Here is a 26,979-nt window from a genome sequence, read left to right on the forward strand (position 1 = left end):
GTCCTTCCTTGTCACCTCCCTGATCTGTTTCCTCATTTCAAGGTCCCCATCAGATTTCTGGTCTGGAGGACGATAGCACGCCCCCAGTATTACATCGCTGCACAAGCCTGGTAATTTAACCCACAGAGATTCTACGGTGGAGTCGGACCCACCTTCAATCTCTACTTTGCTGGATTCTATCCCTTCCTTAACATAAAGGGCCACCCCACCTCCAACACGCCCCTGCCTGTCCCTCCTGTAGAGTTTATAGCCCGGGATTGCGGTATCCCACTGATTCTCCGCATTCCACCAGGTTTCCGTTTTGCCCACTATGTCAATATTTTCCCTTGTCACCAGACATTCCAGTTCTCCCACCTTTGCTCGTAGACTTCGGGCATTCGCATAAAAGCATTTATACATGGAATGCCCCAGGATGGGCTGCTTATTCGCTCCTTTGTCCCCGCATCCTCTCATTGTGCCAAACCGTCTATCACATCCCATCTCCCTACCTTTCCCAATTTCTTCTCCTACCCTGCCTTTGTCTTGTTGTTCTCTAACCTCCCCATCCTCATCCCATAGGGATGAGGAGTCCCGAACCGGATGCCCCTCGGCTCCTGTCGGCCTTCCCCCAGGGATCAGTTTAAAAGCTGCTCTGCCACCTTTTTAATGTTATGCGCCAGCAGTCTGGTTCCATTCTGGTTCAAATGGAGCCCGTCCCTCTTGTACAGGCCCCGCTTGTCCCAAAACGTTCCCCAGTGCCTAACGAATCTAAACCCCTCCTCCCTACACCACCGTCTCATCCACGCATTGAGACCCCTGATCTCCGCCTGCCTAGCTGGCCCTGCGCGTGGAACAGGTAGCACTTCAGAGAACGCTACCTTTGAGGTCCTGGCTTTCAGCTTCCTGCCTAAAAGCCTAAATTTGGCCTCCAGGACCTCCCAGCTACGCTTGCCCACATCGTTGGTGCCGACATGCACCACAGCCGCTACCTCTCCCCCAGCACTGTCTACCAGCCTGTAGAGAGTATCACACGTCTCTCTCCTTCTTTGTCTACATTTCAACTCTCAGCTACTTCAATTTAGCCCTCATCTGAGTCTGTAAGGATGTCATCACTAGTGCCTACAAGCCTTCAGTGCTTATGGCTCTGAAATCACATATACAGTGACCTTGCTGAAGTCTTGGTGTGGTTAATGCTTGGTTGGGAACCACATATGCACTGCCTTGAGTTCTGTAATGAAAGAAAGGCAGAATATAACTGTAATAAATAAGTTAAAGTAACATATTACCATCAAAAGCAACTGAGCAAGAATCTTTGACTAGTTTTAGAAACTTTAGCTGACCATCTGGTCTCTCGGCAGGCCAACCCACAAAAGATGGTCCTCTGCTTGCAAAAAATAGCATTTTTTTGTTCCGCTCTGCCTTTGATTTCGTCTGTGTGTCTCATCCCGCTTGGAATGTTCTGCATTCCAAGCGGCCGATTCCCACACAATGCAATTCCTCCATGGTGCAATGCACAGGGAAGACTATCCATAACAAATGTGCCAGAATGCGAAATCCACTTGGATTTTGCAGTGCAGACTTGTGAGCAGAAATCCAATACCCTTGACATTTTGCATACTTTGTGGGTGGGGGCAAAACAGTAATACTGGGATCATTTCTAGCCAAGAGATTCACAGTGAGAAGCACTACATCCCCAACAGCTAAAAATCTATGTTACAGCGAGCTTATTCTAAAGTGCATTATTATTTTAGAACAGTCTGTGGAGGTAGTGTAGTCCCCGAGGAAGCTAGATTTCAATCCATTAGAACCATGTGGACTGGGATCACGCCAAGCTTATTTTTAGGCCTGTATGAACACATCTCTGATGGTGACTTTAGGACTAAACTCCTTACTAAAAAAACACAGTGACTTGGACTGTTGATTTGGCACAAGTACATTCAAAGGTGAAGCTTTTGGCTACAGCTGTACAAGTCATTTGCAGAGCACAGTGTCTCGTTGTTTTTATACCAACATCACAGTGTTTTGAGATAGCCTGTGACAAATGCTTTTTTGAAAAGAAAAAAAAAAACTGCCGGCCACAGTTCAGTAACAAGACATGTGCTTTTCACACAGATGGCCCGCAGTTTGATTTTGAGAAGCTGGAGAACTTATCCAAGCTCAGGCTCAGGGAAGAACTTTGGAAGCTCAAAGAAGGCCTGCCTCAGATGTGGCAAACTACTTCCAAAACCCGCAAAATCCCTCCTGAAGCATGAACTCAGAATCCGTCAGGCAGCCTTCCCAGGGAGGCAGTAGAGGGCAAAAGACACTCTCATTGTATGGCCCTCTAGTTTTATGTAAGGTGATCCTTCATTCACACGATCCCCGATTCTCAGGTCTTGCACTTCCGTGTTTGCAGAAACTGTGCCAGGAGCAATATAAGGAAGTGAGGGATTAACTTTCTGCTCTTTCTTAGCAGGCAAAAGGTGGATCAGTGCAGGTTATGTCCATGGCAGGCTGGAGGGAGGCAATGGCAGGTTCAGAATGAAGGGCCCCCTCCTATACACAACCTGCTGCTGTTGCAACCTGCATCACCTTGCCAAATGGATGGGCCAGTCTTGGACAAGGACAAAGCACTGAAGGGCATAGAACTGTGGAGATGCCCAAATGCTGCAGCTCTTGGGTTTATTCTTGTCACACAGTCACCCTCTCTTCCAACTCTGCCGAAGCTGGCATTTTCTAAAGGTCCCTCAATAAGCTGAGAGGCCTTGGTTTCATGCGCTCCATTGCAAGTGAACTCGGTTGTGCTTAATGCGTCTGATTTATCATTTTAAATAGATGCTGTGAGCTCTAAGTGTCCCAGCTGCCAAGAACGAGCCATAGTAATGGAGCTGAATACAGACGAGAGAACTCTTGCTCTGGGCAGCACCACACACACACCGCCTTTCCTACTGCTGTCTTACCATATTTGGATGTCTCTGCTTTTTCTTCAAAAAGCTGAGGCGCTGAGCATCAACACCTGAGTACCATTGAGAGGATGAAGGAGCCAAATGGACATACAGCGGACTCAGGGAATGGGAACTGGAAGCCTGTCACACATCCCTGTGCAGATGTGCCCATGAGACCCTGTGAGCAGTGCTGAGCGATTCAATCAGTCCCATGCGTAGCAAAGTTGACTTCGCTAAGAATGTTACTGCAATAGAAAAGATAATAGGCAGCAGTTCTCAAACTTACTGTGGCCACAATGCCCTTCCTTCATGGCACCCTGCCATGGTAGCAATCATGTGAGTTCTCGCAAGAACTGTATGAGATCTCTCAAGAATTGTGCAAGATCTCACATGATCTTGAACCAGATAAAATGGTGGAGAGGAGGCTGCTGGGGACATCCTGCAGTGCCCCTGTGAGTTTGCACACTGTCTGGGAACGCTGCCATCTAAGGATCAACTCCCCCTACTGGTGAAACCAACATTACACACTTGCTGAATATTGCTCTTCCAGGAATTAAGCACTCCCCACACTCAGTAAAGCTGACTTTGTTCAGAGCTTTACTTGAACATAGAGAGAATGGCAGCCATTGTTACATATAGGCAGAAAACAAGACCAGAAGAAAGCCAAACAAGTGGTATATCCAATGAACGGAGCAACCAAAAAGCTTTTACACTAGCAACAAATTCCCCTGATTGGTGGAGCCCCAACATGTACACATGTGCTGAATATATACTTTGGGTGCCTTGGCTGTTACTCTCCCAACAGTCACATCCTCTGGGCATTCACACATTCAGCACTGCCCTTTGCAGGTAAGCGCTGAATACCCAGATGTTCAAGAGACATGCCAATGGGCACATCTGTGCAATGGGCAAGGCTAGTCAGAACACTCTCATTCTTGACTTTCACACATTCAATGAATGCAGGAGGTAAACTTCTGAATAAGCCTCTTGCATTGGTAGCACTGTCCCTAATCTCTTAGATTGAAGTGCTATTCAATAGAACAATTTAGGTCAGGCTAAGGATAGGCTTGCCATTGGTTTCTGGCTGGGCACCTATGTACCGAACAGTCATACAAACAGGCTAGTAATCAACCTTCCCCCCAGCACTGTGCAACAATGAGATATTTTTGGGCAGCCTGGTATTATTATCATTGTGGTCAGGCAGTAACTAACTGAGACTGTAAACAATTAGTACAGCCACAATCAAGGCCAGCCCATTCATGATGCAAATGAGCCTGTTTGCATGGATTAGCACAGCAGTTTTCAACCTTTTTCACTTGGCACACTGAAATGGTCAAGGCACCTCCAATGGCCCTACTAATAAATGACCCTCTACTAAACTCCCACGGTACACCTGCAAACCAGTGCCAATGTGCCATGGCACAATGGTTAAAAATCATTGGGTCAGCAGACTGGGGCCTGAGCAGAGGGATAGCAAACAGATGCCTGCCACCGCTTCCCCATTCTACTGCTGCAGGTGGAGCCAGTCTCCTTATTGACCCCTTTCTCCATTCATCTCTTTAATCAAGGCTGGCAATGCAGGGTGGCACACTCCAAACGCAACCTGCATTATATGTAAAGAGCCCATGCAGAGGAAGCAGTAAGTTCATTACATTTCGATCCCCTGAGTGCAGCAATCTGGCTCTCTTGCCTTCTTCCGCTGGGTGTTTTCAAAGAGCCCAGTGGGAAAGGAGCAAGATTGCTCTTTCTTCTTTTCAAACAAATGAGGAAATGTAGCATACTACGGGAGTGATCGCTGCGTGCTGCACATTTCCTGCTTTGGTTCAAGAGTCCACGTAAAAGAAGGAGCCAGGCGAGGGGGTGCGGTGAAGTTATGTGGGGCCTCAGCAGCCAAATACTTTCAGCCAGTGGCATTACTTGGGTTTGCGTCACCCGGTGCAGGAGGCCAGCGCACCACTCCCATGATGGACCTCCTCCTATGCAGTGGACAGGGCAATGCCCCAGGGGGTGGACGTGGTGACACACCATTACCCCATCCCTGTTGTGTGTTTTTTTGCTATAACCTTTGATAGAATTGAGAGATCGTTTGTTTCATTGCGTTCTTCATGAAATTATGCATCAAATGATAGAATTCGTATAGCATGAAGGTATTATATGAAAATACCAAGATTTAAAAATTTTTGGCCAGTAGTGGTGTCACCCCACTGTGCGTGTCAACTGGTGTGGCCTGCACCCCCAGCAATGCCACTGGCTTCAGCTGGCCCTGTAAACAAGGGACATTACATAAACTGTGCTAACTGGACAAAGAGGCACTTATAAAAGTGATAATTCTCCTATATGTAGCAGCGGGAGAGCAATTGTTCCTATCTAACCCAGCATAGGGTCTTCTCCAGTGGTTACATGTGTTGGTGCCTCCTTAAATCCATTCTTAGATTGTGGGCCCATTCCTCGCCTTTTTTGCTACGTAAACCACTCTGTGAGCTGCTTTTTTGTGAAAACAGTGTATGTAATATTCTTGCTAATAACAAACAATGAATTGGAAACTACATTTAAGAATCACAAAGACAACATTAAATATACGTTTTAAGTATATCGCATCATTCTAACCTAGCATATCTTTTAAACATTGTCTACCTCCTGATGGGCAATCTGATCGACAAGACAATGGGTCAGTCAAGTTTGTAATGTAATAACAGATCAATGAAATGAACAATACCACCGAACAGTGGCGGGGGGCGAGAGTCTTTTCCAATTATATGATTTTTCCAAATCCTAATTCAAATGGAAATATAAAAGAGGTGTGAATGGATATTGAGCATATATGTCTTTGAGGTCATCCAACAACCATTTCTTGCAAACCAGGGGGGTTGCCACAACAGCTTAGGGCTCCTGTAATGGCAACTCATTTTCCTTAATGAGTGCTGATGTTGACAATAGGGGTTTTTGCAATAATCTTGGCTTAGCAGGGATCATGGAAGCATGTCTTCCAAACTGGGCTTAACAGTAGGTGCAATTTTCCTTTCCGTTTCTGAATGAGGGACATTGGTTTTTACGTGGCTTCACGTCCCTTGTGAACAGCCACAGGCCTTATCTAACTTCCTTAAAATGATCTGGGCATAATAAGTCCAAAGAACCTTCCAGTCAATTATTGCTAATGCATCTCACTATCCAGGCTGTTTCCTTCCCCAGGCACCAAACTCCTTTCTGTAAACCACAGCACAAAAGCCAGGTCCCAACATTGCAGCGAGGTGTAGTGGCTCTTATCTGATTTTCAATTTTCTACAGTACTTGGACAATTTCAGTGACAGGCAATGCTTCCACTTTTGCCTGGTCAGGGACCAGAGCATGGATGAAAATCAAAAGTGGAATGAATTTCATAGCATAGCCTTATTTAGTTTGGAAATTTATTTTGGCCAGTGAAAAAAGTAAATAACTACTATCTAACACATGTATGCAGAACCTAAATAAACAGAAACATAAGAACATTCATAGAAACATGGAAAGGGCCTAACAGGTCATCTAGTCCAACCCCCTACCTGTAGCAGGAAATCCTCCTAGACCTAGAGTATCTCCAACAGGTGCTTGTTGAGCCTCTGCTTGAAGACCACTGATGAACTTTATGGGAGGTTGGATGAAATTGAATGACAGAGGAAAGCACATGGAAGAAATCTGAAATGTGTATAATTGAAAACAGCTGAAAAAGCAGAGTCAAGTGGATGAAAGTCAAGGTATTGCTGTACATTAGCGTGTAAGGGCCCAATCCTATCTTTCCAGCACTGGTGCAGTCGCAATGCAGCCTTGAGGTAAGGGAACAAACCTCCCATACCTTGAGGAGGTCTTTGTGACTGCCTCCCCACCACAGGATGCAGAGCATGCCGCATGGACACAGCTGCACCGGCACTGGAAAATTGGATAGGATTGGGCCCTAAGTGACTTGCCGGTTTGAGAGGCTTGTTGGGAATGAAAATCACTGCTGTTAGAAGAGCTGCCAAGTCTGGTATTGGCAAGATTAACTTTACTTCATACCACTGGTCTAGTGCAGTGTTTCTCAAAGTGTGGGTCGGTACTCAGTAGGTGGGTTGCCAGCCAATTTCAGGTGGGTCCCCATTCATTTCAATATTTTATTTTTAATATCTTAGACTTGATGCTACCATGGCATGTGACTGCATTGGGGAAATGTTACAGATCTGTACTTTGAACAGGCTACTCTGTAAACGCTTTTAACAATGATAGTCAATGGGACTTACTCCTGGGTAAGTGTGGGTAGGATTGCAGTCCAGGATTGTTAAAATTATTCCTGCTTTATGATGTCACGTCCAGTTATGACATCACTTCTGGTGGAATTCCTGTCAGATTCTCATTCAAAAAGTGGGTCCTGGTGCTACAAATTTGAGAACCACTGGTCTAGTGTATCTGAGGCATGTTACCTCAAACATGCTTCTGAGTCCCAGCTCTTTCCATTCCCGTACCTAATCTCCAGCTCAGTCATGTGTGTGTTAATCTTCATTGCCCTTCTGCCATACTGTAGGGATCAAAGGGCAATGGGTTTGATCATTGCTGCCATTTTCAGATCTCTACTGCATCTTACTTAAGATGGGCCTGTCCATACAGGTCTGGTCTGTTCATGATACAAGCTAAAAACATTGCTTTGAGCAGTAAGTGGCAGGCGAAGGAGAACTGACAAGGACTGCCTGCACTCCATGTGTTTCCACTGTCCCCCTTCAGCCTACCACTGAGAAGCTGCCTGAATTGTTTCTTCAAAGCAAGCCGGGAGTGGATCAGGGCAGCTGCAGCCCAATTCTTTCAGCACCAATGAAGAAAGGGGGGAGCTGCTATTGCTGATGCACTCTGCCTCTTTCTGCCCACCTGGCAGCTCATCCACCGTATGGCTCCGTTTTGCTCCCCCCGCCGGGAATGGCTCCAAAGGGAGGGGCTGCTTGCCCGACTCGCTGAGGCGCCCTGCCAGCCTGAATGCTCTGCCCCCCTCCAGCTACACCACTGCTAGGAGGTGGTAGTAGGGGTGGCAGATTTTGCATGCCACTCCATGCTCAGCTTGGTCTCAAACTGTGCGTGATCCCAAAGGACAGCTGCTGTGCATGGAAGCCAGGTTGTATAAGTAGAACCAAATACCGCTGCTGCACCAATTCAGAAATTGGGTTGGGTCCCATTACTGGTATTCTTGTGCCACAAAGCTTTAAACCACTTGCAACCTTAAGCTGTTCACAGGCAGAGTTTCTTGGTCCCCCAGAAGCTAATGGGAGTTACCTACAATTATCATAAGTTACAATGATAGCTCTACAGTATTCATTGGGTTTAATAAACTGTTCTTTCCCAAACATGAATGATGTAGTGAAGTGGCTTTATGCCTCCAGACACACAATCTAACAACCAAAATAAGAAGGGAAATCATTAAAACTCTTTGCCTTCTCTTGAAAAGAGAAGAGCTAATTTGGTAACTCCTTAACTTAAATGCAACTTTACAGACTTCCTCATCTTACCACTCTCTCTTCTGAAAGATTGCTTAAACCTACTGCCAATCAAAATCCCAGGTGCTGTGTACATTAGCTATTATGATCAAATCAGATCACTTGCTGTGCAGTGGGAAGATCATGACAGGTTATTACTAAATTTATTTTGTACTGACACAATGTCAGACCCACTTGGCTATATGTTCAATCATCTTTTTTTAAAAAAAAGAAAAATATGTTATTTTTTCCCCCACTAAAGTTTTCAAATAAATTGTGTTTTTTTGATAGCTGTATGTTATTGCTACAATACATCATAAGTTTCTCAGTATGGAAATCTTTACTAAACCTGTTGCTGATTTTAGTCTGCTGCTTAAGAAACCATATTTCATTACAAACACCAAAGGAGCCCTGCAGTCCTACACACGTTTAGGGTCCAATCCTATCCATCTTTCCAACTCTGGTGCAACAGCAATGTAGCCCCGAGTTAAGGCAACAAATGTTCCCATGCCTTGTGGAGGTCTCTGTGACTGCCTCCTCACCACAGGATGCAGTGCATGCCCCATTGACATGGCTACACCGGCTCTGGAAAATTTGATAGGATTGGGCCCTTAGCTGGGTGCAACCTCCACTGAACACAGAGAGGCTTACAACTGTGTTCTAGTAGCTCCATGAAGTAGAACTTACTAGTAGTAGTAGCAGTAGCCCTACTGAAGTGGGACTTACTACTGATAAACAGGCATAGGAATAGGTTGCCAGTTGTGCCATTCTAACCATGCCAGTTTGGGATTAAGTTCAATGGACTTAAGGGGGATTTACTTACAACGAAATGCATTTTAAGACTGTAGCCAAATATTGCAGGCCCTGTCCAGTTCGTATGAAATCAGAAGTTTTGTTTTGTTTGTTTGTTTGTTTACACATTTTAGGCACTAAGTTTTGCCAATCTGAACTTAATTATGAAAATGATGTGACTACACAGGGCTATTCTAAGATGTACTGATACCTAAAGCAGTGCACCAAATGCTGCCCTCCCTTACCTGGTTGCTATTGCTCCTCTCCTCCCATTCCCTGGATAAATAAAGGATGAGTGGAAGAGGAAGTGTGGAGAGTTCCTCCATAGTGGGCTAGTGTCCACTCCCTAGGGTTGTCCTAATGGACAGGCCTAGTGCTCACAAGTAGTAGATCAGTGGTAAATTTGTATCTAGGTAATGCTGCTTCAGGGCCAGGTATGCTGCTAGGATACAACCCTTCTTCCTTGGTGGGCCACTGTGAGCATTTGGTGGGCCACTGTGAGATACAGGAAGCTGGACTAGATGAGCCTATGGCCTGATCCAGTGGGGCTGTTCTTATGTCCCTGATATTTAATATTCCAAGTTTAAGGAGGCTCTTGAAAAAAGTACTCCACTCCTACCTGGCGGGGATTCATGCCCTACGTTAGGGTTCTCCCATGCCCTAAGTTGGTGGTACCAGTCTTCTCAGTGGCTGTAGGGTGCCATTTTTTCCCCACAGCGCCCTCAAAATAACATTCCAGTGGGGAAAAAATAGAAGCCCTCACTGGCAGGGGCTGTTTCCCCCACATAGTCCCCTAGAGTGACACAGTATAGGGGGTGTTGTGAGGAAGAAATGGAAGCAACCAGCAAAATGGCATTTGCCAGTGCCCATCCTCCCAGGGTCATGGATACCCAGGAACAGGTATGAGCAGATGTTAGAGACTGAAGGTGCCACCTTTAGACACCAGGCCTGTGCTTCAGGTGGAGGTATTCATGATGGAATTCTCCTCTTTCCTTGCACATAGAACATCCTAGCATGTCAGACAGAAGGCTAGGATAAAATCCTTCTTCCTGACTTCCCTCCCTGCACGCAGGGAATTTTTTGTTCTTTCAGTCACCAAAACATTCACTTAAAGTGGTACAACTAAAACTCACAAATACCATCTCATCTGTTGTCAGTGAGAATTAATCCTAGATCCCTATAATTATACAGCTCTTGTAATAACCCACGAAGTCATATTTGTTTTGCTCCACAAGGTTTTGAATGGATTCGCTGTCCATATTTTGCCAGATTAACCCATTTTTGCCCGGCGCACAGGTGTACAAATTTGGTCCCCCTGTTGCATATATGCAACGTTGGGCAGAAATGGCTTAAAAAGTAGCAAGCAGTAAAGGATCTCTTCTTCACCTATTTTGGTCTAGAGCAGAACAAGTTCTAATGGAATGTTCTAGAACCCCTTGCCACCGGGGATTAAGTTGGAATACAGCGAGTGCCTGCATGTTTTGGTGTAACAATACTCGCAATCTGAAGAACTATAGCTTAGAAGAAGCAAAGATTTAGATGGCACGACTGTTACTTCTACCCATCATTGGAGAAGGTAAGGAGAGGTTTAATTAGGTCGGTGAATGCCAGGAGCATGACATTCTTACACAGGTTAATGTCTGTCTGTCTAGTGCCTAAATGGCAAAGCAGTTATCAGGAACATTACACTGAGACAAATGACTACATTTAGCAGCTGATCAAGCGTTGATACAAATGCCACCAAACAGATAGAGTGCTGATGAGAGCAACAGATACATCAAAGTTATAATGAGTAGCAATGTGTATTTTGGATTTAAGAGTGACTGTGTAAATGTTACATCTTCCTCTTCAGCCTTAAGATACTTAGAATTTACCTGAGCAGCTGCTGTTGGAAAGGACATAAACAGAAGTAGGTGATCTCTTGCTGCCTCTGCTGTAGTCTCTCCCTGTATAGCAAGGGTGCCCAAATCCCAGCCCTGGGGCCACTTGCGGCCCTCAAGGCCTCTCAATGCAGCCCTCAGGGAGCCCACAGTCTCCAATGAGACTCTGGCCGTCCGGAGATATGTTGGAGCCCACACTGGCCCGACACAACTGCTCTCACCATGAGTGTGACTGTTTGATCTCTCGCGTGAGCTGTGGGATGAGGGCTCCCTTCCACTGCTTCTTGTTTCACATCTGTGATGCAGTAGTAGCAGCAGCAAAGGAACGGCCAGCCTTGCTTTGTGCAAGGCCTTTTATGGGCTTGAGCTATTCATTCATTAATATAAGTTCATCTTTAATATATTCATTCATGTAAACTTATGTAAATTTATTCAAATTTTAAATGTAAATTAATTCTTTTTTTCCCCGGCCCCCGACACAAGTGTCAGAGAGATGATGTGACCCTCCTGCCAAAAACTTGGGACACCCCTGCAGTATAGTAACAGACTTGTCACTATATAGGGAGAGATTAGACTTTTGGGAAGCCTACACAATGCCTTGTACTGGTGCTACAGCAAGTGCCTCCCCAGCCATTTGCTTCACCACACATCACTGCTCAGCACAGCCTGTCTGTAGTAAGGTCCATATGAAGGCATCCATTTTCTCACAGATTCCACCTGCTCAGTCTCAGGCACTCACTTAAGACTGTTTTCAAACAACCTTGCCTATTAATCCTGTTTTTTCCCCCACAGTATTCTGACTTGATTTTATGCAAACGTAAAACGTTTCCATTTTGCAAGGGAGGTGATGTGCGTAGTAGAATACAATCCACTGGAAAGCTGTGCTGATGCACAGGTTGAACAGATTGAACAGGTTACTTGGAGGAGATTTCAGAAAACCCAGTAATACCTATGTGGAATTATTGGCATGGAGAACTTTAATGAGGGTGGTCTTGAAAAGGTCTTTAATCAATTCATAGGTGCTGCAGTATCTATTTCTAGCCTGTGGAAGAAACTTGTGCTAGATTGGATTTATGGGATCTGACATATAGCAATCATATTTAAGATAGGATACAATCAATATTTACATCCAATTAATATATTACACCCCAATACTTCTTGGCGGGATAATGCATAATAAAATAATACAGAGATGGCCAATGGTGGCAGCTTTCTGGGACAACAGATTCCAGAATAACCTCTGAGCATAAGCTCTGTTTTCTTTATTGATCCTAAGTTTTTTTTTTCTTGCTGTTTTTAGGGGGGGGATTTACTGTTCATGCTATTTGCCGCTTCTATTTTTTTCAAAATAGTAAGATATGCATATTTATTTCCTATCTTGTTCCCATCATGAAATTCACTTCAAACATAATCCACTAAAAAGTCAGAAGTGGTGGTCTTCAAACACCCGCGTTCTGTGCTCTATTCCAAGAACACTGAAGGGCTTGATTTTAGTGACGTAATGAGCATATACATTGAAGAATACAAATGTATGTTATTTTGTGATATGATGTAGAAAGAATGATGTACTTTTGCCCTTCCCTGCTTTGGAAAGGAAAATATTGTAGCATGTGGATCTGACATACATATGCTGTTGGAGTTAAACTACTGGGGAGAGACAGAGATCACAAATGTGTCTAGCTACTGAAATAGAGTATGGATGCTATTTTAAAGATAACATTCCCAATTTCTGAGAATTGTAGCCACTCTAAATTCTTCACATGAGCTGAATGAGGCATACATTGTGTAGTTCACGTGGAATTTTATAGTTGCTATTTGGCTACTGAATATTATTTGGGGTAAGATACAAGTTTCTAATCTTGCCATCTGTATTATAATACTCTCCCATATCTATGATAGAGTTCTCATATCTTGAGGTAGGAGAAAACTGTTATAATAAATTAAAAATATAACACCGCTTTCTGCATGTCTCTTGTAAAAAAAAAAAATAAACTCATGTTTGTGCAAAAATGTGCAATGTGCAAAAAAGTGGTTCAGGGCTTGCAACCATTCTCTCCTTCTTAAAAGGTCTGTTTCCATAGTGGCTGCAGATACTATAATACAGGCATTGCGTTTACTCCAGGGGAGCTATTATCTTGGCTGAAGCCTCAGATGCTGCTCAATTGAAGTCATAAATAGCTATATTAGTCAAGGCAATCCACAAACACCACCCTTTATATCATTCCACATCTTGTTAGTCTTCCCAGTGAAAATCAACTAATATTCATGTCTGGGGTTGTCCCCCATCCCCCTCCCCCCAAACAGCAAGCACTTGGAAATCTAAACTTGCTATCTATTATCAGGCTCTTGGTAATTATGCAGATGTGGAAAGATGACTGCATCTGAACTGCTGGAGTGCTGTTCAAATCAGGAGAGCCCAGAGCAAGTTACAAATAGTCTGAATATAAAATGAGGCAGGCATCAAAAGGAAAGTGACATGCACTACATCCTCCTGCTGGTGATGTTTTGCTAGAGACACGACCATAACCTGGAATTTTTAGAAGCAAATCGGTATTCAGGGCAGGGTCCCAAGAACAGATTGTAGCCTTCCTTCTTCCTGATTAGACTGGTGTCAAATATCAGGCTAGGCCTACACAATGTGGAACCGGCAACCCCTCTTCCATTTTTGCAATCACAGGCTAGTAACAGAAACAGTGATGGGCTGCTATGTGTGGTAGGCTACATCTAGCAGGCCTACATTAGGCTGTGGCAGGAAGCTGTGATGGGAACACCATGTGCCTGGTATAGATTGTGGTTTAGCAGCAAAATTGTACGAAGCGGCACAAACCCCTGATCTTCTACCTCAGCCAATAACCATTTATTTATTCACTCCTCTACCAAAGGTAGTTGCAGGGCATAATATATCACTGAATCTCAAATAACTCTGCTGCCATCTGTGCTGTTGAATGAACAGAGAGATTGGAAAATAGTTCCCTTTCTCCACTCCACCAGAAACCTGGTGCAAATCCACCTGCATTTATCGCAAGAAGCAAACACATCTTGGCTTGGTGGTTGCTGAGAGTCAGTTCTGTGACCTTTTCCTCTGGCAAGCAACAAATGCCTACTTGATATCCCTCTTATGTGCATGAACCACCAGACTTCTCTTAATGATTTTCTGTCTAGGATTGGTTTATAGCAGGAATGGCTTTGTAGTATGGGTAACCTACGAAAAACATTCTGTACCAGAGAGCTATTGACTCTAAATCACCCATTTTTATGCCTCAATTCCTAAAGATCTTTGTAGTGTTCCTGGTTTTCATCTTTCTCCCAAGGTCTGGCATACAAGGGCTTAGGTCAGCAGTCTCTGAAGTGGAGACCGCTGTGTGCGGGCAAAGGCTTCCCCAGCACTTACTGTTAGACTGGGGAGCACCCACAAAGTGCCTTCGTGCAACCCCAGTCTTTGCCAGCTGCTTCTACCTGGTAATCAGGGCCCAAAGCCTGCTGGGGCACCAGAAGCTGGAAGCGGCTGGACGCCGTGAAGACTGCAGGCACACTGAGGTGCTTTGCAGCGGCTCCCCTGTGGAACTGTGAGCGCTGCTCACGTGAGCAAGGGTTTAGGCAGGGTGCCAAATCTGGCCTGCAGGCTGGAGAGGTTCAAAGAAACCTTTCTGAGAGCAGAAGGCATGTATGTTCCTATTAGGGAGGGAAGAACCAGTTTCCATGGATTTCCCTGTTGTGCCATATATCACATCATACCCCATGATGTGGGGGGGGGGGGGACAGGACTGGCCAAAGCTTTTCAAGGCACAAGCTCAATAGTGTAAATGGAGCTCTCTCTGCACTTCTTTGAATCCAGACCGTTTTTTATTACAAAGCAATTAAAAGGTAACATCTTCTTGGAGTGCATTTAGTGGCAAAAATGAAGCACACATCAAAACAACTTTCTGAGAAACTCGTTACACCAGCATCTTTTCCAGCGATTGTTGCAGGTGTCTTTTTTTAGACTGTGAGCCCTTTGGGGACAAGGAATCACCTATTTCTTGCTATGTAAACTAATTTAGGAACTACTTTTTCTTTAATAGTGTTACATCAATAATATACCATTATACAATATTATTATTATTATTAATTCTGGGTTTGACTGTGGGGAGAGAAAGTCAGCTCCAGCAACACAAGAGAGATCATTTCCCCACATTGCTTGTGTGAGGAATAGCTAACTTGTGCAAGATCTTTTCTTGCACAAGATCTTTTCTGTAAAACAATAGGGAAAATTATAGTATGCTTTGTATGTAAACCTGTAGGCATGGACCATTGTCTCTTCATCCATTTTACACCATCCAGCTTTCAAAAAGGTGTTATTGTTTAAGTACTTATCACAACTTCTGCATCTGTGTGCAAGTCACCCAAAACTCGCTGTCTCCCACAAGGGCACACCTAAAACAAGTTATTTCATGACAAAACTGACAGCAATACAATTGTTGTGAGATTTTATTGACTGTTTGCAAGTACATACAAAAAGATACAGACACACTCAGTTTTCAGTACATCCATTTAGTATGCCAGCTGTTCTCTTTTTTGTTGTCAATGGTCAGAACCAAATATGACGCTAGAGAAAACATGGAGAGAAATGAATCTAAAAGTGAGGCTGCAAAACACTGAAATCCAACAGCACTGTGTTGCTATTATGTGAGAGCACTTGAAATGTACCCATGTGTTTTGTGTTGCAAGGACAGACGAAATGTATTGACCTTGTTAGGTCAGACTAAAGATCCTGCATTCTGTTTCTCACAAAGGCCAACCACATGCTCCAGCAAAACCACAAAAAGGCAATAGCTCCCACTCCTGCTGTTGCTTCCATAGCAACTGATGTTCAAAGGTACGCTGCCACTGAACCTGGAGGATCCATTTAGCCACGACAGCTACTAGGCAGGCCTATTCTTCATTACAGCATCTAATCTCTTCTTCAAGCCACTTAACTAGAGGAGCAGTGAACTCCATATGGTCAATCATGTATGAAGTACTCTTTTGATCTGAAATCTACTGCCAATCAATTGAACTGAATGGCCCCCAGGTTCCAATATCGTAAGACAAAGAAACTCAGTCTCTAGCCGCTTTCACCACACCATGCTTACGTTCATGAATCTCTGCGTGTTGTCCTTTTGAATGCTGACCTCTCCAGCAATAAACGGTTTGCTAACAATGACATAAAGAGCCCCATTAGACCTGCTATTCAGGCATTCAGGTTGCTATATACTGTGGGAGAAAGAACTCATTTCACCACAACCAAGCCCACCTAATTTTCAAGAACAAATCACCTAATTTTCAAGAACAAACTGGATCTGTGGGTGACTTTTGGGGGGAAAAAATAAGAGGAGCCTCCCCCTACATGCTTCCAATCATTCACAAAAGGTAATCAACAGCAGCAGTTGAGATCCATCTACACAGTTGATAAGCACATTAAATAGATAGCAAGATCATCTGTATGAATACACTTTTGGGTCATTTAGCATTGGTGGAAAAAATGCCAACCCCCATCCCTGGTTATCAAGTTCCAGAAGGACAGTGTAGTTACTATTTGCCCCAAAGTAATTTAGGAAATCTAACCTGCATAGTCGATTCCGTTAGTACTTCTGGTAACTGGAGAAGGGTCAAACCAGATGTTACACGGAAAGCGTAAAGTGACCCTGCGTAAAGTGACATGGGAGAAACCATGGGGAGGGGGTTTAATCTGACCATAAGATAAGGAACTATGGGGAGAATGACTGCAGCTCCCTACTCAAAGTCCAGGGGTTCCTAAAAGTGCAAAACAGGATCGTGATTAAAATTTATTTATTTATACAGGTATTTATATACCACCTTTCTTTGGTCGTCAGATTTCTCCTCAGACTTTAATCCAAGGCGGTTTACATAGATAGGCTGTTCTAAACCCCCGTAGGGATTTTTACAATTGAATAGTTCTAGTCTTTCATAGAACTCCTCATTCCAGCTGGATTCCTTCCCGGTCTGGCCTCTCTCTGGCCCTTCGCCTCCTATGCTCCACTTGATTGCCACCTAGGGTCAGCTCATCAGTATATCAGCATGTTGTCAGTTCTCGGGTGCTTCCGGTTGTTTTGAACTGGCAGCCTCAGATCTTCAGTCATACAAGGTGGCAGTTCTACCAACTGAGCCAGACCTCCTGCCTTTCAACCTTGCTCTTTCCTGTTTCTTTACCATCAAGGTATCAAGTTTGGGCAGAACTTGCAATAAATGTTGCATTGCATGCATTCTCCCAGGTTTCTTCAGCAAACAAGGACAGATCCTGAGCATGAGGAGCTATTTCAATACTCCTCCAAATGCTTTGAGTGGCATCTTAGCCTAACCTACTTCACAGGGTAGTTGTGAGACTAAGGCGTAATCCTAATCCTTGCATTAAAGCACGTGTGCGCCTCCTTGGGAGCAAGCTGCGCCAGCACATGGAGGTGCACTGCAGCAGGGAGGTTTGTGGAAGGTAGTTACTGAGCTCAGCTGACGCAGGGGTCTGGGGAGGGCAGGGAGGAGGCGGGAGGAATGTGTTCCAGGGTGGGCGGGGCTGGAACCTGGCTGTTATGCCGGATCCCAACCCCGTTTCCCGAGCAGCACAAAGCAACCTCAAGCTTATGCCACCTCCGGAGGTGGTGCAGGTCTGAGGAGACCCACTGGGGCTGCAGTGGCTTACCAGGGGGTAAAGGGAAGTTTCCCCTTACCTGGCACTGAGCCACTTTGGACCCCTATCTTGTGCTGGATACAGCGCAGGCCTCCTGGCCTGCCTGTGCCAGCACAAGATAGGATTGCGCTGTAAGGTATTGTTGACCAAGACTGACCAATGAGTGAACAGAAATTTCAAATGAGGTTTCCTACACCCAATTCAGCGATTCAGTTATTGCATCACACTGGTCCTCAATTAGATCAGCCACCCCAACCCAGTTACACAACACACAGCACTCTTCAAGTAACTTTAAAAAATAAATCTTGATTGCTCAAGTGTTAGGCCATCAGTGCCCAAGTTGTAGATTTCCAATTTGTTTCAGAACTCAACTCAAAGTATAGCTGTTAACCTATAATGTTCTAAATAGCCAGGATTGGGTTATCTTAAGGATCACCTTCTCCGGTATGTACCCAGCCAGAAGCCTCACAAATTCTTGTTCCCTGGCTTGCCATTAGCTCAGGTGCCTTTGGCAAGAACTAGGGAAAGGGCCACTTCAAAAGTGGACCATGTTTGTCGACCTCTGTCCCTGAGGATATCAGTCAACCCCCCTTTCAGCCCATCTTCAAAGGACGCTGCTGTTTCACAGGGCCTTTTAATAAAGTAAATAATCTCTCCTGGCTTAATATTTATGCAGTAATGCTGTGCTCTACTATTTTTAGTGCAACTCCTCATCACTGTTGATTTTAATGTGTATATTTTGGTAGCCAACTTGGGAAGACTATGTTAAAAAACAGCATCCAAATTCATATTTGGAATTTCAAAATAGAGACCAACAAAATAGAGAAAGACATACTGACTGCCACTGTTTTAGAGTACAGAGGAGGGGGCCTGTTTCCAGATGGCATCACAAACATACAGCACTTAGACAGCACCACAACAACAGCAGAGATCCCACTTTGCTCCCACTGACATAAGTAGAAGGGTGTGCGTATGATTCACTGATTACAACAGAGGAGGCAGAATTCAAACATTAGACGCATAGGTGCAACTGTGCACATAATTTGTTAAAAGGGCAGCAAAAAAAGGCATTACAAGATGAGTTCATCATGAGAACAGCTTCAAGAGAGCTTCCATTGTCCTAGAGCAGGGGTGCCCAAACCCTGGCCCTGGGGCCACTTGCGGCCCTCAAGGCCTCTCAATGTGGCCCTCAGGGAGCCCCCAGTCTCCAATGAGCCTCTGGCCCTCCTGAGATTTGTTGGAGCCCACACTGGCCCAATGCAACTGCTCTCAGCATGACGGCCAACTGTTCGACCTTTTGCATGAGCTGTGGGACGAGGGCTCCCTCCATTGCTTGCTGTTTCACATCTGTGATGCAGCAGTGGCAGCAAAGGAAAGGCCAGCCTTGCTTTGTGCAAGGCCTTTTATAGGGCCTTCATTCATTCATATAAGTTCATCTTTAATATATTCATTTATGTAAACTTATGTAAATTTATTCAAATTTTAAATGTAAATTAATTCTTTTTTCCCCCCGGCCCCCGACACAGTGTCAGAGAGACGATGTGGCCCTCCTGCCAAAAACTTTGGACACCCCTGTCCTAGAGCAATTAGCTCATTTGCTGTATACAGCTAGGGATCTAGATGTTTACTCGCTCTTTCCTATACAGTCAGGGATCTATATGCCTTATACTCAAAAGAATCAAAATCCTATGCCAGAGTAACCCAAATTCTGCACAAACTGAATTCTGTAGTCTCTACAATTTATTCAAATTAGTTAATTTTGCATACTATATATTGCTAATGGGGAGGAGGAGGACAATTCAGAGAACTAATGCTTGTTCCCTCACCACTGTAAATGAAATTCCTTTTCCTGGCTTTGATTTTTCACCAGGTATTGACAACAAACTTCAAACCCTCTCCTTAGGCATTAAGGGTCAGAAACTACCCCCTACCCTTTCAGACTAAATTCTGTTCTTGCATCCGATAATCACACACACATACACAATATATATAAACAATCTTTTAGTGCTTCTAACTATCCAGCTCCACCCCTCCAAATTCTTCCCATGTTTTGGATCAACAATAGCATGCTGTGTCCCTCACTGCCTTTCTGTGCGTGTGCAACATACAGGCACTTGCAGGTTAGCTTGATTGTGGAAGCTGGCTCCAGCTCTGTACAAAGTTACAGTATTAAGACCGTATCTACAAGACGTCATCTTGTGCCAGTATTTATTAGCAGAAACCTGAAGTAGGATAACTATAAATATCTAGTTGCCAAATGGAGTTTATTTTGGGAACTGTACTGTAACGTCATGTGCGCATAAACAGATTTACGTAGTTATTGTTACATAGTTAGCCTGATACTAACTGCTTGGAAACTACTTACAAAGACCTCTTTAAAATGCATCATTACAAAACAGACTTTTGATTCCCCTTCGCTGGAAGCATAGAAGTTAAGCAGACTTTTCAGGTGGAAATTTGCTTCATTGGTTCAAGATTGGATGAAACCTAGTGGGAAAGAAAAAGACAGGGAGAACTGCTAAATTTGTGCTCTAAATCATTTCCAACAACCTGGGTGAAACTAGTGCTATACATTTCAAGAATGCCATCAGCATACAGAGGAAAAGGAGCAAAAAATGACAGGCATCTCTAGACAGAAGAATTTCCAATGTATCTTTCACCACTGTGGGAAAGTAGGAAAGAGAAGCAAGTAAGTTTAGTTACACTTGGGCATGGAATGTTATGCAAGCATAGCAGGTAAGTGGCGGAGTTATGAGTTTTGAACTGGGGGTTAACCGACTCATATCTAGTTGAACCCTTTCAACAGATTTATGTAAGTCACCATCTTCCAATGTCCCTGATGCTTTACAGTGAATAAAATGATAGCTGCCTACTGCCTGAAGGGGCTCACAATCTAAACAGATACAAGAGAGAAATAAATTGGGGAAAAATGTGCAAGGGATAAATTGGAGAAGAATTTGCAATTATTTAATGTCTATCTGCTTAGGTTTAGCTACCATAGAGTATAAGAACTAGGAGGTTGATTCCAAGCCTTCATGGAAATATTTCTTTTACCAAGTGGCTGGATTACTATATTGCTGATGATGATCCATCACTTTGGACTAGAGCAGGGGTTAGCAACCCTGCTCTATGGGTGCATCATAAGAATTACCCCACTACCATGCGTTTCCTCCTCATAGTAGTTTCCCTATGAAATCTATTTGCTAACCTGGGCTGTAGACAGTTAAAAGTCTAATAAGAGGATTGGCAATGGTATTTTATTTTAGCATTCTATGTTCATTTAATCAAGGAATCAAACTGACAGTGGATAAGGAGATCAGAGCTAAAGCTTTCACTGCTGTCCACCTTTTTTTCAAGACGTGGCAAAAATTTAAGCTTATGCTGAAACTGCACTTCACAGTTTTTAATTTAAAAAACCTGAAAATGAAAACTGGAAACAAATTTTGCCTTTCCTTTTAAGGCTCTTTTTATATTGGTGGATTGAACACTTGTCAATATTACACCGTTGCCTGTATACAAACCTTAGAAAAGAGCGTTAGGGCCCCCTAGATGCAGGGGTGTCCACCTCAAAGACCTTTTTTTTAAAAAAATGACTGACACAATTTGCTGTACAGGTGGAGCTTTGCAATCTGTGGGGGATCCATTCTAAGACACACACCCCCCCCACACACACACACACAGATACTGAAAACTGCAAAAAAACAAATCTGCAATCTTCACAATGCCTTTCAAGGCATAAAAAGTCTCTTCCTAAGGGAAGTTGTTTCCTGAGGGAAACCAGAAGTTGCTTTTTTAAACTCTATGGGTCATTTTGAAGACTGCGGATGGATGTGCGTGGCCTCTGCAGTCTTCAGAATGCTCTCTAGTGGTGACTGGAATACAGCTCCAGTTGTCTTTGGAGGGTTCACATGGGGCCAAGTCTAGCCTAGTGCAGGTCCGGGGGACCCACGTTGAGCTAGATCTGTGGATAAACAGGCCCCACCTATAGAAGATTAGAAAAGAACGTCTACCTTTCAACTTGTTAGGGAAGGCAATTAATTGATTTCATATGGAATAAGCCAGAACAGCATAACTGTTTTGCTGACAGTATTTTCTGTTCTAACCTCCAGTATAAGCGCTGTTAATTGCATATGCAACATAAACAGTCCACATGCAGAAACCTGAACTGGGGAGACTATTGGTTTGTTTACCAGGCTACTTCTAGATCTAAATGGATCCTGATTAATCAGACAATGACTTACAACAAAGTCAGCACCGGTGCTTTTCTTGATATCGTCCACCGACAGGCCTTCCCAGATTTCAATCAGCGTCAACCCTTTCTTCGGATCAACATCAAAGACGGCCTAGGAAATTGAAATAAATTGGAAGAGCTTTAGTCCAAAAGGAAAAAGAAAGCATTGCAAATTTAACTAGGGTCCTACAGTAAAATGGTTTCGCTAGTATATTCCAGCATCCCATCCTTGAAGCAGTCTTCTCTTTTCTCCTCCACCTTCTTGCCTCTCTCTTTCTTAGTAAACAAATGCGCAGATGCTTGTCCTCCACCACATGCAAACAACATGCAAGACAAGTGCTATTCCAATATGACACCAAATCATAGGGATGTGCTATTTGCAGAACCTTCCCCCCCCCCCAAAAAAAGAAGCATGAGTGGGAAGCCACCAAATAAGAACAGTTGTGGAGATGTTCCCATGTCACACGTTCCTAGAGGACAAGGCATGAGATACAGTGGTGCCTCGCAAGACGAAATTAATTCGTTCCGCGAGTCGTTTTGTATTGTGAAAATTTCGTCTTGCGAGGCATCACTGCAAACTGCAAACAAACCAAAAAAAAGCAAAAAAATTTGTCTTGCGAAGCACGACCATAGAAAAATTCGTCTTGCAAGTCACCAAAAAAATCGCAAAACACTTTCGTCTTGCGAGTTTTTCGTTGCGGGAGGCATTCGTCTTGCCAGGCACCACTGTATACAGGACATATGAACCATGCTTGTTCTCTCCCATCCAGTAGCGTCACTAGGGGGGTGCGGGCCGCACCAGGTGACGCGCCGGGGGTGGGTGGGTAATGAGCCCTGGGGGGAGGATGCGCTAACATCGCGGCTTCAGAAACCACCCCATCATGCCATACACCGTTGGATGCGGAATGTCCAGCGGAGCGCAATGCAAAAAACAGAATTGAAATAGCTCCTTTCCTTCAAAAGTTATGGCCAAAAAACCGGAAAGAAAAAATGAATGGATCCCTATGGAAAGTGAAAGTAAGCCGTATTGCATGTTTACTCGCAAGTAGGTGCACTTGCCATAGTCCGTTGGAAAGGGCAGGCTGAGAGGAATTCAACAAGACCTGAATGGTCCCAATCCAATGAATGCATCCCCCAAAAACACAAGAAGGAGGTCCCTGCCTCCCTCCCAGCTATGAGTCTACTAAGCTGGAAACTGATTCTTTTTTGAGGGGGTTGTTATTGCAGGCAGACTAAAGAGTAAGCTCCATTGACCACTATGGGACTTACTTCAGAGTAGACATGCATAGGATTGGGCTCACAGGCTGCAATTCTACCCACACTTTCCTGAGAGTAAGCCCCATTGACCACAATAGGACTTACTTCAGAGTAGATTCACTTGGTGGAACAGGACTGGCTCCCTCTTATTTAAGTATTTCTTTTATTTTAATTTAATTATTTATTTTAATTTGCTTGATGATGTCACTTCTGGCCATGACATCACTTCCAATGGGTCCTGGACAGATTGTCATTCTAAAAAGTGGGTCCTAGTGCTAAAAGTTTGAGAACTGCTGCAATAAGGTGTTAGTAAGTTGACACGGGGGTGTGTGCATGTGAGACTCTATAAGTTTTCAAAATCACTAAAATCAGAATTGGGAGGAACAGGACCATCATGTTATATATCAATCAATGCATAATTTCATGCAGAATGCAATGAAATGAACCACATTGAAACATCTGTGTTCTAACAAAAGGTACAGCCAAAAAACCAGTGGGGGTAGGGCAATGGTACATTACTACGCCCACCACCTGGGGCGTTGCCCCGCCCACTGCATGGGGTGATGTGCAGACCTCCTGCGCTGGGTGACATGAATCCTAGTGACGCCACTGCTCCCATCCATCACCTTTCCTCCCTGAAACACATAGTATTTTCAGGGAGAATTTTTGTCCAAAGGCACAATAGAATAAAGGTTATATGTCAAACACAGAATTCAGATTGCACATATGCACCAATCTCTAGATTAACCAAACAATACTGAATATAAGCAAGCTCCGTTTTGGGGCCGGCTTAATTGTTTGTTCCAAGCAGTAAATGGGGGGGAGGGGGTGAGAAACTGACAAGGGATGCCCTGCACTGCATGTCTGTGTGCTGTCTCCCTCCAGCTTGTCAGCTGGCAACCTGCTTTAATTGTCTCCCAGAACCTCTTCCCACTCACTGACTGGGGCAGCCACAGTCCGCCTCTTCTTCCAGTACTGCTAGAGGAAAAGGGAAGGGGGTAAAAAAACACTGTCACAGCCCACCTGGCTGCTTAAGAGAGCAAGGAGAGGCCTAGTGTGGTGGTCTTGAGCCCAGTTCATTACAAGTCCAGCCTTGTTATATACGGATTTTTTATACACAGATTTGACTCAATACGAATGGCCACTGCAAATGAGAAGAAATGTGCTGATCCCTGGTGAAGGGGGAAAATGCATCCCTTTAAAATCAGTTTAAAAAACTGAACAGTCCTTTAACAATAGCCTCCTTAATGAGGGGGGGGGGCAGCTGGTTGAAAATCCATCAATCCTTCTCTCTCTAGGCGACCCCTCCCTTTTCCCTGAGCACGTGAAAGAAAGGTGATCGCTTTGCATTGGTGAAGGGAGGGGCTGAGTGAAGCGCCTTTCTAAGTGCCTGGAGGACGACTGATTGATGGATTGTCTTCTTAATGACTCTTATCTTACATCACAAAGGTCAGCAAGGCTGTTTTTAAATCACCCGAGCAAAGAAACTTTTTTAAAAATTGATTTGCTATAGTGCAGTTTTTTGCCATCCACATTAGCGCTTGGAACAGAACCCACGCGAATAATGAGGCTCAACCTATGCCTCTCACTCGGACACTGCCTCTTCACTCTTACTCTACACGGTCCTGTTTTAAACAAACAGGATTGTGTGGAATAAGACTAAAGAGGTGCTGCAGGAGGGTAAGGGGGCTGCCTCCACCTCATCTCCCTTAGGAAAGGAGCTGGGAGGGTGAAGAGGCAGCATCAGGGTGCACAGGAGTACACTACAGCACACACTAGGTGATTTTGAATAATTGCTTTGTTGGGGGGGGATTGCAGGTATAGCATTCTCCCCCCATATCTGCTCCTGCTCTGGATCCCAAAAGGATTCTGTTGAATATTAAATCATAAACATAAAAATGTTCAATGAATTATGAAATAGAGACCGCTTTAAAGCTTTTTAGAATCACATTTCAAGTTGCACTTTTTGCCGTAACAGTGATGATTTTACATACAAAAACCAACATCTAAAACTGTCTAACCGCAAAGTTTTAAAGTAAGCTTTTGTGTAGCTTGCACACATCCTCACACAGATTTTCCACATGTCACTATGACATTGGGCTTCTCAACCCACAAACCACAACCTAAGTAGGCACCACTTCTTTCTGTGGTGCCACACTTTTATTCAAATATCTCAGCTTCATTTAGCCTTACCTTAAGACCAGTCAACAGCAAAACCACTATACCAACTACAATTATGTTTTAGAATTATTTTAATAGAAAATCAACATGGAATTGCACATATGCAAACCTGATCACTCAGGAAAACCCTGCCCTGATGCTGTACTACATGCGCTACACGAGTTGCTGAGTGTACTACAGGTTGCAGGAGGGGGACAGAGTATGTCTCTATACACAGATACACCCCCTCCCCAACTTTCCTCCACATACAAAACTAGCATGTCAGGGAGAAGATACTTTGTCATCTGCCTGACAAGCTAGCTTTTAAAATGTAGGGAGTTGATGTGAGACGTTTGATCCCCCACCTGAAGTCTGAAGCACCACTGCCTAAGAAAAGATACATCTCAGGAGATGGCTGACTATGTTTCATCTCAGTCTACGGGGAAAAGAACTGCATACATTTCCCTGAAACCTTCCTGCAGACTGTAGAACACCAGTGAAAAGGTTATTTTAGCAGAGAGCTGTCAGAACTGTCCAAACAGACTGCAGACAGTTACCAAATAGGAAAAGTTGGAGGGAGGGAAATCATGCACGAAGCTAATGCAGCGAACTCCCCTCCTCCGGGAAAAACCCAGAAGTGGCATCACATGACATGGGCAACAGGGCAGTCCATTACACTTCTGTCTTTAGCAACAGTGCCAAAGCTGATGATTGAAAGAAAGGCATTTTCATCTCAAACCTTTTACCCAAAGAGGGTGCCCAGAGTGGCTTACGGCATGCAACAACTAGAAAAGCAACAAAATCATAAACATCCAAAACATTAGTGCAACCCAAAAACGAAGGGAACAGCCATAGAGAAGCCACCCATGAATAGCGTGCTAAAAAAAAAGACTTAGAACAGCACAGGCCTCCATATGTTTCTGAAAGTGCTCAAGGAAGCGGCTGGCAGGCAGCAAGTTCCATTACACCTTTGCTAATCCCAAGACAATTACATGAAATGTCAGTACTGGCTGAAGAACTCCTGCTGCCAGCCAGCCTTACAGAGATTTGTAGCTTAAGCCGACAGTCACTTATTAAAACTAAAATGAGCAATCTGTTGTTCTCTAGATGCATTTTGGCTGAAACGCTCAGAACAAAAGTAGTTATTCTACTATATGGCAAAGCAATAAAGTAGTTCTTGATTGAGTAATTATTGACTGTGTAGAGAGAAAACAAATTGGGGAGAACAAAGAGGCAAGAGAGGAAAACACAGGAGCAACCCAGCAAGTCATGTGTGCCCCCGCCCCACAGCATGTCAATGCGCTGGTGGTCATGTGTCCTCTCCTCCCCCTCCCCAGAACCTCCACATTCAGCACTTCTCTAAAAAGGAAGGTTTCTGCTTCCAGATTAGAATATTGACTGGCTAGTTTTCCAAATGTGTTCTGAGTTTGCTCTGCAGACAGTGCTACATGGAGGGGGGGGGTATCTGGGAGATAAGCTAGCTTTTGGGGGGGCAGGGGATGCTGGCAGACAACAAAGGGTGCTGAATATTTGATTGCTGCAGCCCCACACCTATTAAGTGCCAGCAGTTATTTGGGAGGTTCCAATACTTGGAAGAAAAAAAAATTACATTCCTCCCTGGGCCAGGCTA

The 26,979-nt window shown here is 44.2% G+C and overlaps 1 protein-coding gene across 1 annotated transcript in view; it reads right to left on the bottom strand.

Annotated features, from left to right (window-relative positions):
- Positions 1–15,489: 15,489 nt before the first annotated feature.
- OXCT1 (3-oxoacid CoA-transferase 1) overlaps positions 15,490–26,979 on the bottom strand; it is a 79,257-nt gene continuing 67,767 nt past the window's right edge. Inside the window, exons 16-17 of the mRNA XM_066613653.1 lie at positions 21,943–22,044; positions 15,490–20,188 (exon numbers count right to left, since the gene is read on the bottom strand). Of these exons, the coding sequence (XP_066469750.1) occupies positions 20,147–20,188; positions 21,943–22,044 (144 nt within the window). The 3' untranslated portion in view covers positions 15,490–20,146. The remainder of the gene's footprint in view (positions 20,189–21,942; positions 22,045–26,979) is intronic.

The sequence above is a fragment of the Tiliqua scincoides genome, chromosome 2, assembly GCF_035046505.1.
Source record: "Tiliqua scincoides isolate rTilSci1 chromosome 2, rTilSci1.hap2, whole genome shotgun sequence".
Lineage (NCBI taxonomy): Eukaryota > Metazoa > Chordata > Lepidosauria > Squamata > Scincidae > Tiliqua > Tiliqua scincoides.